This window comes from Lepidothrix coronata, unplaced genomic scaffold (assembly GCF_001604755.1).
Source record: "Lepidothrix coronata isolate B3197 unplaced genomic scaffold, Lepidothrix_coronata-1.0 Scaffold95, whole genome shotgun sequence".
Lineage (NCBI taxonomy): Eukaryota > Metazoa > Chordata > Aves > Passeriformes > Pipridae > Lepidothrix > Lepidothrix coronata.
The window spans coordinates 3,011,692-3,028,208 of NW_016690275.1; the positions used below are offsets into that span (position 1 = coordinate 3,011,692).

At 36.1% G+C, this 16,517-nt stretch overlaps 1 protein-coding gene across 5 annotated transcripts in view; it reads right to left on the reverse strand.

Annotated features, from left to right (window-relative positions):
* Positions 1–4,972: 4,972 nt before the first annotated feature.
* The window catches only part of USP15 (ubiquitin specific peptidase 15), a 61,418-nt gene continuing 49,873 nt past the window's right edge, over positions 4,973–16,517 (reverse strand). For all 5 annotated transcript variants that reach the window (XM_017822119.1, XM_017822118.1, XM_017822120.1 and 2 more), the window contains 14 exons: positions 15,933–16,106; positions 15,442–15,600; positions 14,577–14,801; positions 12,949–13,032; positions 12,764–12,858; positions 12,368–12,556; positions 11,400–11,515; positions 10,997–11,272; positions 10,619–10,689; positions 10,145–10,260; positions 8,182–8,331; positions 7,685–7,788; positions 7,015–7,103; positions 4,973–6,713 (listed from right to left, as the gene is read on the reverse strand). In XM_017822119.1, the coding sequence (XP_017677608.1) occupies positions 6,528–6,713; positions 7,015–7,103; positions 7,685–7,788; positions 8,182–8,331; positions 10,145–10,260; positions 10,619–10,689; positions 10,997–11,272; positions 11,400–11,515; positions 12,368–12,556; positions 12,764–12,858; positions 12,949–13,032; positions 14,577–14,801; positions 15,442–15,600; positions 15,933–16,106 (2,034 nt within the window). In that variant the 3' untranslated portion in view covers positions 4,973–6,527. The remainder of the gene's footprint in view (positions 6,714–7,014; positions 7,104–7,684; positions 7,789–8,181; positions 8,332–10,144; positions 10,261–10,618; positions 10,690–10,996; positions 11,273–11,399; positions 11,516–12,367; positions 12,557–12,763; positions 12,859–12,948; positions 13,033–14,576; positions 14,802–15,441; positions 15,601–15,932; positions 16,107–16,517) is intronic.

The following is a 16,517-nucleotide window of genomic DNA, read 5'->3' on the forward strand; positions in this document are numbered from 1 at the left end:
TATGTGTGGCCAAAGCTCAATTGGAGTTGAAGCTGGCCAGAAACTTGGGGGACAATACAAAGAGTTTTTTCAAATACATTAACGCCAATAGGCAGTATAGAAATAGCATTGTCCCGTTACAGGATGAGGATGGTCACCTCACAAACAGGGACAGAGACAAGGCAGAGGTGTTTAACGCTTTCTTTGCCTCTGTCTTCAACACAAATAATGGACCAAGGAGGTCTCAGTGCCCTGAGCTGGAGGACCATGACTGCGAGAAGGATCAACTCCCAGTCAACCTTGAAATGGTGTGGGATCTGCTGCTCCATACAAATCTGTGGGGCCTGATGAGATTCATCTCAGAATACTCGAAGAGCTGGCTGATCTCCCAAAACCTCTCTTGATGATCTTTGAGCAGTCTTGGTAATCTAGAGAGGTCCCAGCTGATTGGAAGCTGGCAAACACGGTCCCAATTTTCAAGAAGGGCATGGAGTACCCTGGAAACTACAGGCTTGTCAATCTCAGTTCAGTGCCTGGTAAAGTTATGGAGAAGATTATTCTGGGAGGTGTTGAAAAACACCTGAAAGACAATTTTGTTATTGGTCACAGCCAGCACAGCTTCATGAGAGGAAAGTCCTATTTACCAAACCTGATTTCCTTCCATGACACAGTAACCCATCTAGTTGATCAGAGGAAGCCAGCTGATGTAATCTTTTTGGATTTCAGTAAAGCTTTCAATACTGTCTCTCACAGGAATCCTTCTGGACAGCACACAGCTGGATAAACAAATCATATGGTGGGTGAGCAATTGCTCACGGGCCAAGCATAAAGGGTAACAGAATGGAGTAACATCAGACTGGTGACCTGACACTAGTGGAGGCTTCCACAGGACTGTGCTCTTCAACATGTTCATAAATGACTTGGACACAGGACTGGAAGGGATACTAAGCAAGTTTGCAAATGACACAAAACTGGGAGGAGCTGTTGACTCCTTCAAAGGCAGGGAGGCCCTGCAGAGAGACCCTAACAAGTCCAGAGGACTGGGCAATCACCAACCATTTGAAGTTCAACAAGGGAAAGTGCTGGATTCTGCACCTGGGATGGGGCAACCCTGGATGTTTGTACAGGCTGGGGAATGAGATGCTGGAAAGCAGTGCCACAGAAAGGGACCTGGGGGTCCTGGTTAACGGCAAGTTGAACATGAGTCAGCAGTGCCCTGGCAGCCAGGAGGGCCAACTCTGTTCTGAGGTCATCAGGCAAAGCATCTCCAGCCGGTCGAGGGAGGGGATTGTTCTGCTCTGCTCTGCACTGGTGCGGCCTCACCTTGAATATTGTGTGTAGTTTTGGGCACCACAATATAAGAAAGATATTAAGCTGTTAGAGAGCCTCCAAAGGAGGGCAATGAAGATGGTGAAGGACCTTGAGGGGAAGCCATTTGAGGAGTGGCTGAGCTCACTTGGTCTGTTCAGCCTGGAGAAGAGGAGACTGAGAAGAGACCTCATTGCAGTCTACAACTTCCTCATGAGGGGAAGAGGAGAGGCAGGGACTGATTTCTTCTCTGTGGTGATCAGTGACAGGACCCAAGGGAGTGGCCTGAAGTTGTGTCAGGGAGCTTTAGGCTGGATGCTAGAAAGAGGTTCTTCAACCCAGAGGGTGGTTGGGCACCGGAACAGGCTTCCCAGGGGACAGACAACACCAAACCTGACAGAGTTCAAGAAGCATTTGGACAATACTCTCAGGCACATGGTGTGACTTTTGGGAGGGGTCCTCTGCAGGAGTTGGACTCAATAATCCTTGTGAGTCCCTTCCAACTCACCATATTCTGTGATTCTTTGATTCTGTGATATTATAGGAACAATTTGCATCCTAAAAATGAGACCAACCATGACATTACCCAAACAGAAATTCAAAGATTATAGAGAGAGAATAACCAAATGCTTCCCATATTAAGTAGTACTACAACCCTCTTTGATTTATCTTTTAATCTGCACTACCTTATCTGAAAAATATTACACAAAAAGCTAAATTTAAAGTTCCTGAAAACATCTTGTAAGGCATTATTTCCCATACCAAAAATCAATATGTTTTTGTGTTTGCTTTTAACAGGTATAGATGATACAGAGTCAGTAATTACTGTCCCTTGTTTGCAGACTTCCTCCTCAGCCAAAAGACGCACTCACATTTACACAACACCCACAGCGTAGTATGTATTTTAGAACATTGACAGATGTTGAAAACAAGCTAAGCTCATCTGAATTCTGTAGCTATGATCCAAATATTTTGCACACTGAATAAAAACATTAATTCAAGACCAAGTGTCACTAACTTCTCCAATAACATTCCTATTCCACAATGACTTCCTAATGGAAACTATTTTGAGCTTTTTGGTCGGTTCCTAAACTTTGTATTGGTGATACTGCATAATGTTTATGTTTTGATGAGAGCAATGTGACACTTAAGGTGACAGTTAAGAGCCAACCACTGAAATAATTTTAGGCACATCTAAATTATCATCTTTATCAACTGTCTTTTTCAATTACTGCCCCCCCCCCATATAACAAAATTTACTTTTCATAAAACCATATGGACAGATGTGAATTCTTTATCATTAAAGTCCTGTATCAGCTTTTGTATTATTTGTCCCAGGATGACTGTTAATGCTACCTGGCTGTGGTGGGTTGACCTTGGCTGGATGCCAGGTGTCCACCCAGCCGCTCTATCACTCCCCTTCCCAGCCAGATAGAGTAAGGTGGGAAACAACTTGTGGGTTGGGATAAGGCACTTTATTAGAGCAGAAGCAAAGCAAACGTTTGCCTGTGCAAAAGCCAAGCAAAAGATAGCACTGTTTATTCTCTACTTCCCATCAGCAGTGATGGTTGGCCTGTGTGAAGCAGGGCTTCAGCACACGTGACAGTTCCTCAGCAGGCAGCCATTGGAGACAATGAATGGCTGCCTTCCTGCTCCTTGCCTGAGCTTTGATATCTGAGCTGACGTCATATGGTATGGAATATCCCTTTGGTCAGTTTGGGTCAGCTTTGGCCTACTTGTCTCCCCTCCCAGGATCTTGCTCTCAATTGAGGGAGGAATGTTACAGTGTTGATGCTGTGCTGAGCAGTAGCCAAAACACTGGTGTGTTATCAACACCCTTCTAGCTACCAATGCAAAGCACAGCACTGTGAGGGCTGCTTTGGGGAAATGAACTCTAGCTCAGTCAGACCCAATACACTGGCATATAGTAACCCAGTTGATTCCCTAAATAAATTTGTCACATTTGGACTATTCCAAGGTTTTCATGTTACTCTAAGATGTAATTTCTTTTTAGTAAGATAGGTCTCTCTGCCTGCCTCAGGAGCACATGATGGCAGTAAAGCATGCAATCTTTACACCTCAGCGTGCCAGGAAGGCTTGTGGGACTTGAATTTAGGTGGGTGATGGAAGAGATCAGGGAACTGATCTACACTGAAGCATTCAGAACATTGTCTGAAGCCAACTAGAACAACAGGTTCTGTGCACTCTCCCCTCACCTCTCCTTCCCTCCCAGTGTGGCTTTAAATGACATATTGCCGTCACAAAGTCCATGGAGTAACTGGCAATTGCAAGCTGTCTTCTGCCTCCTACTCTGTTTTGTTTCAGTGACTGTCATATTAACAAGGTTAAGTGAATCTTATAATTCTAGAGTTTATGTTGATACTTATTTATAGCAAGGTTTTTGATGAAAAAAGAAAGCTGACTGTAGATTTTTATCTGACATGATTCATAGGGAGATGTTAGGATCCTCTTCTCTATATAAATGTCTAGTTGAGTGACAATAACTTTTGATAAACACTGTAAATAATAATATACTTTCTGTATTGTTAAGCATGTCCACACTGGATGAGTTATCATATATTATGTATGAATATGTAAGTTTTATGAAACTCACAACTTGACTGAATTCCCAGAAACCTTTGACACAGCCACAGAAATGTTGCTGTTTTCTCTCTCTCTTTAGGAAGCTGATTACAGAAACTTTGTATGTGTAATCTTGGAAGCCAAATTAACAATAACAAAGAATTATGTAATTTTTTTCTAACTAAATCCTACTTTGATCAATACCCTTTTAAATTCTATTAGAAGGTAAGTACATTCCTTCAAATGTAAGATTCTATGTACGTATATGTATTTGCATTTTCAAAGGGAGAATGAAGTGCGTTAGGAGGCCTGAGTTATCAGATATTAAAGCTCCAATCTACCAACTCCAAAGTACTTTGGTAAATCAAACTAGATCCTTTGCTCCTCTGTGATTTTTCCCATCAAGTTCTAGGCTAACATGATATGGAAAAACAAATGGGAGTATGAATGAAGGGGGCCTCTTTGTATGTGTTATTCAAAGAGTAGATCACTTCTCTAGAATTCCTTCCTCTACTCCACATATAATCCTCATTTAATTAATAAATATTTAGGTAATAGCTTTGTACTAGGTTACTGTATTCCATACCTAGCTACAAGGTTTTAAGCCAAAAGCTTGTATCATCCCCCCCATATTGGTTTATCTAACCTTAAATAATTCCCTCATTTCACGAACCATCTCACAATTAGTATCTTCCCATTTGACTATTGTTACGGTATTACTTTTAAAAATAAAATATTTATGACAATACATTGTTTTTGCAGCCTTTCAAATACTTTTAGAGCCAATGATAGGACAACCCCCCTTTTTTATATACTATTGTCTGGAAATATTATTAATCTTATTCTGTGTTAGTCGTTACATAGCCATTTTGTAATTGAGAATGTAAGTCTTAGACAAAGATTATCCAGACACAGTGTGGGAAAAGAGCGTGTAACAAAATGGAACACTAAATAAGGCCTTGAATAGCTTTATTGAAATCTGTATAAATAAACATGCGCATTTCAAATGTAAACCCAAGTGAACTCAAGTGCAGACAAAATTTTAACCTCTGTCATGCAGGAGGTTAGTTTACATTTAAAAAAAAACAAACCTCAAAGCAGCTTTAAAATACCAGGATGAAACACCAGTTTTAATATCAAGGTATAAAGCAAAGCCATGTCCAACATATCTCATTTATATCCTGGTCAAATGCAATTTTTTAAACTTTTTAATGCTAACATAAATAAATAATTTACCAAAATGTGCACTCACAGAGTGAACTTTTATTTACAATACACAATTTATAACCTATTGTATTTGATTAGTTCAAGTGAAGAACATCATACTTTTTGCTTTTTTCTTTTTTTAAATTGTTTAAACAGTGGGACACAAAGCAATTCTCCAGGTAGTAGATATGTGACGTGTGCCCCCACACTTAAGAGCCCCTCTCAAAGGCAGTATTGTATACAAATCAACAATACATTCTTCCAACTAGATCAATGGGAAAGCAGCAAATCAAAAAATGTTTCAAACTGTCACACTTATTTTGGCATCCTGGACCCCTGAAGATAGTTAACTGAAATCCAATTCGGAGTTTGTATGCCTTATATACTGTACAGGTTCTGACTTGAACATGCAAATGCCAATTCTCTTATGAGTTACCCTTTCAGATATGCTGTAAGGCCATGGTGAATTCCATCAGGAACACACAAAGAAAATCAACAGGTCTACCTTTAAAGTGATTTTGTTAATTAACAATTTAAAGGCAGGTTATACTGAAAAAATTCTCATCTAAGCCTGATACACAGTCATTACTATGGATACAGAATACTATTAACTTTGACCTTAATACAGAGTAGTTTGCAAGCTGTCAAACTACAAAAACTGGGGAAAGAGAACTTACAGCACAATTTTAAATTTTGGACTGATACCAGATTAAAATTAAGCATATCTTATAAGCAAGATAACAGGAATTATGTCTGCAGAGTAGATTCCAACAAGCAACAATGAATACTTACATTTAATTGAAAACCTTTTTGTTAATGCAGCATGAAATCCAGAACCTGTTCCACAGCAGCAGTAAGATGAACATAATATTCTGGATGTTCCACTATAACACAAAAGGTTAAAACACCTTTTTCAAGCTACTTCTTCTATTGTGATCGAATTAAGAAAAAAACAGGGAGAAACAAAAATTTTTTGTTTCAAAAAAACTACTACTGTAGTTATTTATGACATTTTTACTTGTAGTCTGTGTGGCAGCTAAGGAACATTTATACAGTCATCCAGAAACTAGACTTGGCAGTAGTATTCTTGCAATACTTATAAAATAAATGTCAGAAGTCCACAGATTTAATATTTTAGTTATTAACTCACATCCAAAACAAAAGAAAACATAATTCATCAGAACAGCAGCGGAAACTTAAAAGGGGTTTATTTGTGATTTCCTATATATACCTTGTGAATACGAGACTGTAAATGCATTAGAGACAATTTCTGTTTAAGTTTTTATTGTTTCACTTCAAGTACTGCACATGTTAAAATGTAATAAAGATTTACATTCTGTTATCTGAAACTCCCCATCTCAGATTTTTATTTTTAATTTGGTGGGCATTTTCACTCTTTCAATCTGTATCCCCAGTAAGAGAGTCTCTTTTATGGCTTCTAGTTCTTCCCATTAGTTAGTGTGCATACAATTTTCATTTTCTATATCATTATCATTTTCATTGCTGTCTTCATCACTTTCTAGTGGGATGCCTGTGGCAGCTGAAGCACCTTGTTTAGTTTCCCGGTCAAGTGGGAAAAAGCCAGTTCCACTGATTGTGTCCTGTCTCTGGTAGAAGAGCACATACGCTGCTTTGGACTGTAAAAGAGAAAAGTGTAATATGTTCACGAGGCTCCAAACAAAACATTTACAATCCGAGTTACAATTTTTTTTTCTTTGCTTCCAAGTATACAGCATAAAATTACAAAGAAATCTAGACCTTTCACCTAAGTTATTTTTGCATGTTGGAGCAAACCATTTTTGGTTTGTACTGTCCTTCGAGAGAACGCAAACTACTATCTACAAATTTAACGCAAGTTTCACTGTTTACTCTTAATTTTTCTTCCCTCAAGCAGAAGATATCAACAATCCCAATTTTAGAAACACAAAAGGTACTTGCCACTATTTGGTCCTCACATGCAGGGGACACACTACTGTCATCAAAGTAGTACCATTTTCCATCATCCTTATTTTTCGCAAAAGCGGTATCTAGGACAAAAAAATACAATGTCTTAGGGCTCTGCATCTTCATAGATGTAATACAATCAGTTGGTAGAGTCTTACTGTGAAATACTTCACATTTAACTAACTGAAACCTATAATCACTATTAGACTCACCTTTCACACTTTTTTTTTTAAGCAAAGAGAGCTTAACCACTAACATTACCTTTCTAAAAACAATGTAAACTGAGACAGGATAGCCAAATAAAATCCCTCAGTCATTTTTTCTCTTTACTTTCAAGGACTTGCACAATGAACAAAAATATAGACAAGCAAGGCAAAATCAGTTGTAAGAGTACAGTAGCTCTTGTTTTCTCTTTCTCTTTCTCTTATGTTTTCTCTTTTTGCAGTGTGCACAGCTAGAAGTATAAAAGAACCTACAATTTTTCTTGAAAGCTCATTACATATAGATTTTTGTGTCAGAGTACTTGTGAAAGCATTTCAAGGCAATGAAAAATAATTGTCCCTAAATCATTTAAATCACTGAATCAAAGTGATCAGTACTTAAATCAAAATCAACACAGAAAGAAAGGTGACATGTAGAATGATGATACTTGAAATCAACTTACAATGTCCTCCTCCCATTCCTCCATAGTGGTTGGAGACAGCAATCAAGTTGTAGCGGCAAGGCCCTGCATTAGGATTAATAAGGAACTCTGACATGTCCAAGTCACTGTTAAAAAACAAAACAAAACAAAATAAAACAAACACAAAAAAAACAAACCAAAATTCAGTCATGTTACTACTTTTAACCATTTTACATTTTGGTGGTCTTCAAGCCCTTTACCTTATATTCCCTACAAAAAAACACATACACCAAACTATTCTGACAGTGCATCTCTTTCACTCTGTGAGAAGTGGAAGGGGAACCAGTAATCTTCCACATTTATCTACTATTATTATTTTTCAAAGTTCATATTTTTAACCTACAAGCATTTTGTTATCAGTGTGTACTGGATACACACATAGAAACTGAAAACACACCCATTTTACATAATTGCTGTATTAAACATGTGCCCTAGTCATGCTTTTACACCTCTAGCATCAAAATGTTTAGGTTTCTTACTTTATTGGAAAGTCAACCAATGTATCCAACTTGTCCCTCATATATCTGCTGTAGGAAAAGCGCTTTAGATGAACTACCAGTACAGGGGGCAGTGACCACAAGTCTAACTTCTTAGTAGCTTGCTGATGTTCTTTACAGTTTGGACAATACCTAAAAGAAAAAAAAAATCAATTTTAAATAACTGTAATCCATATGTATTTAAAAATACATTACTACAGAGAAAGTCAGTAACACGGGAGGAACTGAATGAGCAAAACTCAACCACACACATTTTTTCTTTTGTTACTAATGCTATTGATATTTCTTCCAGTTTAAAATGTGCAAGTGTGATCACAGTGAAGCTCAACAGCATTTTAAACTCAAAAGTAGCACTCTCCCAAAATTGAATTCTCATCGTCTATAGGATTCCCTATATGTGGCTTTCTTGTATTTTATTAAAAAAAAAAAGATGAAGGGTTTTGAAACTGACTATAAGAAAAGCCAAAAATATCAGATAACTGACTTTTTCAAGTTTCAATTTCCAAATTCATCTGTCTCCGACCCCATCTCGCCTACACCTAAAACCAGGTAACAGTGACTACTAAAAAAACTTCCCTTCTTAGTAGCCAAGTACTAAACAGGCTGTGACTTCTGTTCCCTACAATGTGTACTTGAATTTTTCAGGAACTAAGGCTCAGGGAGGAAGATAAGTAAGAAAAATGAATGGAAGCAACTCTTCTGTGAAGTGGTCTATGCATATTCCACACCTTGGTATCTAACAAGTAAAAATCTAGGGAAGGGAAAGAAAAAGAGATGAGCCCTAAGTAAAAAGACTGCACAAATGTCTTTAAATAGCAACATCAGATAAAGACAAGAAATTACGAGAACTGTAAGGGCAGGCTGTAATTGAAAATCTGTTTTCCCAGCTGGCCTAGAATATCTAGAATACAAATAGTGCTGGACTAGGGATGATGAGCTCTTGTAGATTAGACATGTGAAGACCTAACAAATGAAGAAAAATGTGATTGAAGACCTTTGGTGAAATGTATCTAGTAGCAGCTGCTTGACTTCTGCAGTAGTTTTATTTTGTAGTTTAAATAATCTGCTTAAAATGTGCTGCAAAAATGGAAGTGCTTCACCATACCTGAGTTATATGGTATCTCAAACAGTCTATTCAGTGTTGTATAATCCAGCAAACCCAATAAAAAAAATGAGATTTTCTAAGTTAGCTCCCTACACTGCACAAATATAGGAGGATCTCTGGTGACAATGTTTGAAGGTCTCCAAAACTTTTAGGTATCTACAAGAGAAAAATTGGCAGACACTCTTTTCAAACTTAATTCTGAGCTCAAAGTTGATGAAGAATTTATCTGCTAGAAAATTCCTGGAGAAAAAGGATCTTACAGGAACATACTATAATTGTGAATATTCAGATATGATTCAAAATTATAATTTGAAAGAACCATGAATCAAAATCAATTTTTGTCTGCCAAAAACGAATAGTTAGGACAATAATTTGAGTGGTTGTAATGACTACAGACATCCCCCATCCCACAAACCTACCATTTAAGCACATCTCTATTTCAGAGATCAATGCAAGGCAAGTATGCAAGTATGCAACAACCTCTCTCATCTCAGAAAGGAATATTTGTTTAAACCACTGCACTGAATTTGTCATAATATTATTCATTCACTGTCCATCATAGTTCACAGACTAGAATATCTTTTGTATCACCCCTTCCTCCTAATTTCCAATGCATTAACTGTTTCCCTTACAAACATAATCTTCTGCACATGGTAAAAATTTAAGTTAAGTAATGGATCAAAGTAGAAAACATTTTGAGAATCTTCAATTATGATTGAAATAACAAGATTCAAAATACTATTAAGGAATCAGTTAGGTATCTCAATGTTCATGTGTGGTTTTGATTATACTTTGACAGATGCACCATAGAACTAACAATTTTTCATCTTTTGCGCTTACCATGGATCTTCAGCACCTAGTTTCTCCTTTGTTGTGAACAGCTCAATGCAATCTTTTAATTTCACAAAAGGCTTTTTGGGAGGTTTATATTCCACACTTTCATGTTTTTCAAAATCCTAAAGAGAAGTATTTCTTGAGTTAAGAGAACAAATGAAACAAAACTCATTTTAGTGATGTCGTCTTACTAAACAGTAACTACAAAGCTCCTATATATGGAAAAACTGATTAGAAACCATTCAAGCAAGAAGTTTTCATAGCTTCAGATTTACTTCCAAGTTTGTAAGCCTCAGATTTGCTAATTACTTGGATGTGTATATGAAGTTTATTTATGACAACATATTTACTAAGAGTAACATGAAAAAAAGGTATGTTAGCTTCTTCTTGTGAAGACTTACAATGTCTCATGTCACATTAATTAAACTGTATTTTTTACATTTATTTGTGCTGGAAAGGGGAGCAACATAAACAGCTTACCTCTGCTGCACTATCATCAAAATATCTCTTCTTCAACTCAGGATCCCAATCCAAAGCAAGGAAAGATCTTTCTAAGATTAAAAAAAATATTTTCTCTTAATATTATTTCTTGCTTTACATGAAACTGGATTAACTTTGGGCAAACATTCTTCAAAATGAATAAAACAACGCTATCATGAATTTAAGATGAAAAATTGAAGCACACAAAAATTCTGCATTTCTAAGAGTCAATCTCAATAACAAATCAATTATTCATACAGAATTCACAATTGAAAAAAAAGATATATCAAATATCACACAGAGAAAATGAAACACAGAAATGGAGTCAGAAAAGAGTATCAGAATCAAATGTTGCCCAACCCGTTCCCCATGACTTACCATCAAGCCTAGGTTGCCTATCATCAAATCTAATATGCCTGGTATCATCTTTGATGTAGTTTATGTCAGTATTGCCTAAATTATTGAACTGGAATGTAAACAATCGCTTTTTGTGTCCCGTGAGTGGTTGACCTTTGCAAGTATCCTCAGTACATAATCCATTTTCAGAGTCATTGTCACCTCCAACGGAATCTTCTGACTGGCTGTTTTCATTCTCTGAAGGAAGTTCCTGATCCTGGCTGGATTCATCATCTTGCTCATCTGTTTCCATTTCACCTGAAGCAATCAGAAGAATAAAAAGCAAAAAATGAGGCAGAATGACAATAATTGAAAGACGTTAGAGTTAACTTCTGTTTCAAATTGAACCCAAAATACTAAGCGGGTTTAGATATTCCAGTCTTACTTGGAGATCCTTCTTCATGTATTCCATTTGGGCCATTACCATTGATACCATGGTCCTTACAACAATGCAGAGATCCTTCAGTATCTTCACTTTCAGTACATGTTTTTACATATCGGCTGAATACAACAAGTGAAAGAAACAGTTAGAAGCAATGGATTTTTAAATATTTACTTTGTTCAAACCAAGTCATTGAATTGTTAAAGCAAATTCTTTCTAATGTACTGCATTTCTGCACTTTTTTCTGATTTATTCAAAATTAACAGTTTTATTGCCAAACATGTCTACTGTTACAGGCATATCTGAAAACCTGCTCCTATATGATCTTACATTTTTGGCAGCTACTTATTTTAAACAACTTGATTCTTGGGATCAGTCTCTCTTTGTCCAGAAGTAATTTCTTTAACTGTTCATTAACCGTATTTTTACACAAAAAAATTTATAAGGATTCAATTACAGAGAAAGTTACATCAACAGAAAATGAATTTAAATTTAAACTGGAATTTACATGATTCCAATTTCTTCCACATAATTCCAGTCTAGTTTCAGAAAGTGTCTACCATGTACTTTTACAACATAAATTAGTATATAAACTTGTACAGTAGATACAGGAGGTATGACCATAACAGAATAATTGGAAAACATTTCCATTTTAACAACTCCTAACGAACGGCTAAGCATACAACAGAATTATTTATCTTAAACTGACAATACAGATGAACTCTCTACTGTCATCTCAAATACTTTTTGGATGAGGTCATGCTAACAAGAAATCAAATTGAAATCCATACCAGTTCATATCTCAAGGGGCTAAAATTTTAGATTTAATAAATTTAACAGAATGCAAATAAAAGACAAAGTACTCAGATCTAATCAGTTTGTTAGAAATGCATGTAAAAATAAGTGCCTACTGATTCCAATGATTAGCATTACTCTTAATAAACGTATTTTTTGTTAAACAATAACCTTACCACATTCTTAGCAGCAGCAGGTTATAGAGTTTATCTTCAGTATTGTTTCTAGGCACTGCTATGAGAAAAGGTTGACCAAACAGTAAAGAACCACTATGGCTATAGCTAGTGTGCCTGCACTTTTCCCTTAAACAAACAGGAATTATAACTTGTTCCGTATCTTCGGTTCTATTGATAGCAATTTCAAATCTAAAAGAAAAACAATCAGAAATACAAAGAACAATGGTCATGTAAAAGGGTGCAAAGGGGGAAAAATAAAAAAATAATACCCCCTCCCAGTTTCATCTTTACCTGATGTCTAGGTTTTAATCTTTTGCAGATAACTAAACAAACTGCAAGGAGACGTGAAGCATGAATGTCTTACACATAAATGTACTTACGTACTTATGTACTTACACATAAATGTCATCACGTTCCATAATACTACTTAGATTTTCATCCATGCCAAATATCCTGTGGAACCTGTGATTGTATATATCAGTAACAATCATCTAAAAGGAAAACGGAGTGTACATCATTAAATCAGGTTAATGTGCATTAAACTGTTCACTGTTGTGCTTCATATAAGAGATCACTCCTACCTTATCTGCAGCAACACCAGACAAAGCCGACAATGCTGTGCAAAGATCCAATATATTTCCAATTTTGGGAACAACTACTTTGTACTAAAAAGTAAAATATAATTTTAATTTTTTAAGAGAACAAATATACATGAGGAACAAACCTAAACAACTTCTCACACGTGCAGCATATTTCACATACTTCTTTCATATTCTTGAACTTACGGTGTGAAGCATGTAAATGAACTAAATCGAATTCCAAAAGCTGCTGAAAACGTAGTAGCTACCTGCACAACTTTACTCTACAAACATACACACTCTGAATACTCCATTTGTTAGTTTATATGATGCTGATTTGAATGTTATTTTATTTTCTCCCTAAGAAGACTAACGGCACCAATTAGTCAGATTTGTATTTCAACAGCACCTACTTATTTCACCATTTAAGTAATATGCATGCCATTGACTACATTATTAAATTTGGAATACAACACAAGTTGTTTATAAAGTATGACTGGGGAAAAAAAAAAGCAATGGCAGGTAATGAATTCTAATTTCAGACGGAGAAAGAGAACCTGATGATTAACAGTCTGAATTCCACACAGGACTCTTATCTGTTATTTGCATAGCAAAGAAAGGATTAATTAGAAATAATGTATTATAACTTTATAATTAATTGCCAGCTATAGCATGTGTTTGTTATGTCCTTAAGTTTTACAGTTATTTAGACTCAAAAAAACTCTACTGAACTTGTACCCTTCTCAAACTCTATTACTCCTGCATAACCCTCTCAGGTCATAAGTCATCTTCAACTACTGTGTGTGTCCCCTGTGCAAACATGTTTTCACAATTAATTAAATTTCTAGCAGGCTCATCTGCCATTAGTTAATACATGTCCCTTTATCTTTGACTTCCCTAATTCACACTGCCTTTGAGAACACTCCCTTTCCCCCCTACTTTCCTTCTTATGGTACTTTCATTTCAAGTGTTAAGCCTTTTTGGAAACTATCTAACTGCCTGTGTCTTATTTATTTCACCCAACCTCACTTATCCCATAAGGTACAGCTAGAACCATTTAATCACGACTTGGTTATGATAACCTTATCTACATTTTTTCATGCCATTATAAGGTGTATAATACTATCATTCCTAAAAAAGTGGCAGAAGAGGTACTCTTCACAAAGAAATCTCATCTGAAGTTTTTTCTTTTGACAATCAGGTGAGAGCAAAGAAGAATTCAAGATTACCTAATTATGAATATACACTTATTATGAATATTTGGCTTTGGTGATTAAGGAACCAAGAAATTAAGACTAGATTAAGTGTATAAATACTTTTTATAACCATACAAATTCACTAGAGCAACACTCAAATAAAAAATTATGTCAGCATACATTTTAAAGATTAAGAAGCCTTATTATCATAACCACAATGAAATTACCAATTCTTCCTTGAAACTGATAGAAATATAAGAAGGTGTGTATAGTTTACCTCAGGTTTCCTAAGTGGAACTTCAGAATTCATACCAGAAATCAAAACTTATTGGATTTGCTTGTTGTACTTATAAATTTACATCATGTAAAGGAACTCATGGTTCACTGCTAATATCACATGAATCAGGATGTTACTATATGAATTAAGCCACTTACCTGCATAGGCTTTGCCAGTGGATCCATTCTAACTAAATAAACTTCCAAAGTGCGTTCTTTTTTCATGGGTAATGGAAGTGTCAAGTAACAAAAGGGATCAAAGGTTACAGATATCTTAGCACATTCAGGACAAACTAGGGTGGATTTAAAAAGGCCATGGAATATATCTACAATGATGGAATCATTTCTCTTTAAATGGTTTTCCCAGGCTTCTTCAGCAACCACCTGTAAGTAAAGTGTGATCTGGGTTATGACAAAGTAGTAGTGAGAATTATTAGTAAAAGTACTTGATAGAAAACTTTCAGTAACCACCTAAACATAGAAATCTCACTCCCAAGGACCCTGTAAGGTATGTTACTACTATCAGGATCGCAGGTTAAAAGAGGTATGCTTTTCCAATGACAGAGATTCTGTCAGTGGTATTACATCGCCTGAGAGAGACTTCCAAATGACTTGGGGAAAGACAAAAGCAAATAAAACTAAAAATTCCACATGAATTAACTAATAACGAAAGAACAGTTTCCCTAAAGTAAGAGTACTGGAGAGAGACAGAATTCTGCATAGATACAAGAATAAAAGAACAACAGAATGGAAATTGTTTTTCTAACTGAACTTAGCACTGAACTGAAAAACAAGTCTGAATGAAGTCTTAAAGCCACACCATCCTCCTATCCCCCCAGTTATCTTACAAATAAACAGGAATTTACACATGTTCTTGAACAAACTCCCTATTTTATGGTCTTATTTTCTGAAATCTCTCCCAGAAAAAAACCCCACATGATCAGTGTCCCAAACTTTCAGTGCACAATCATGTAGAACATACAGCCTTGACTAAAATTAAGATGATCAACACCAAAAACCCTACCTTGTCTGGTCTCCCATCTGCATCCTTTAACTGAATGTAAGGCTTTTTCCTAATTCTATTCAAATCCTCATGTAATCCATCCAAGAGAAAAGCCAGTAGCTCTTGACAATCTTGTTGCTGATAACCAGAAAACTGTGGTGCAAACCTTCCCACTTGTGTCTAAAAATTAAATACAAATACTTCCAGTACCTTTATTGTTAGAAAAAATAGATACTTCTGAGATGCTACAGCAGCATGTTGAAAAGGTAAAACTTAAAACAGAGAAGCTTTTCAATGGAGACAGGAGTCAAAACCAATTCTGAAAGACCAAAGCACAAGGGCAGGTGACATTTATTTAAATATACATCCAAGTGTTTTAACAGTTAAATGAATGGACTGCAAACTGATAAACATTACTTCAAATTCTTCTTGCGTATTTCTATATCTTTTGTATACTTAAAAGTACAAATCCAAAATTGACAATGTACATTCAGTTTAAATTCCCTACTGACCTTAAATGCTCTTGGGGTAACGTAGCTGTATTTTCCTGACCACATTTGCTTGATAAGCTCGGCATAAGATTTTGCTATTTCACCTCGCATTCCTAAAGGATTGTCAAAATTCAGCTCTTCTTGGTATTTATCATTGAGGAAGTACTCTGTAAGAGGAGGTGTGTTGCTCAGACACTGCAAATAGAAATATAGGCTCTTTAGAACAGTGATTTGAATTAGTTCTAAACAAAGAATGTTTGAATTTTGTTAAGGCAGCCATGATTAAACTGTAATGTCTAGTACCTGCAAGGAAGGGGAGAAAAAACCCTAATCAATCTTTTCCAGAAACAAATAATGATTTTAAACTAAGACTGGTTGCAACTTATGCACAGATAATATTTGTCAAAAGATTTACCTCAAAATTTATTAAACATAGGAGTCCAGTCAAAAACACCATGACAGCACAGTTGGTATCAAGATTTAAAACAAAAGAAGGTAGTTCTTGAGACATGACTGGTAGCTTTATAAGACTCCTTGATGAAAGTTGTTAAGAGATGCACAAAGATGAAACTGCATAGGTGCTTGGAAGATACAGCCAACAGGGCT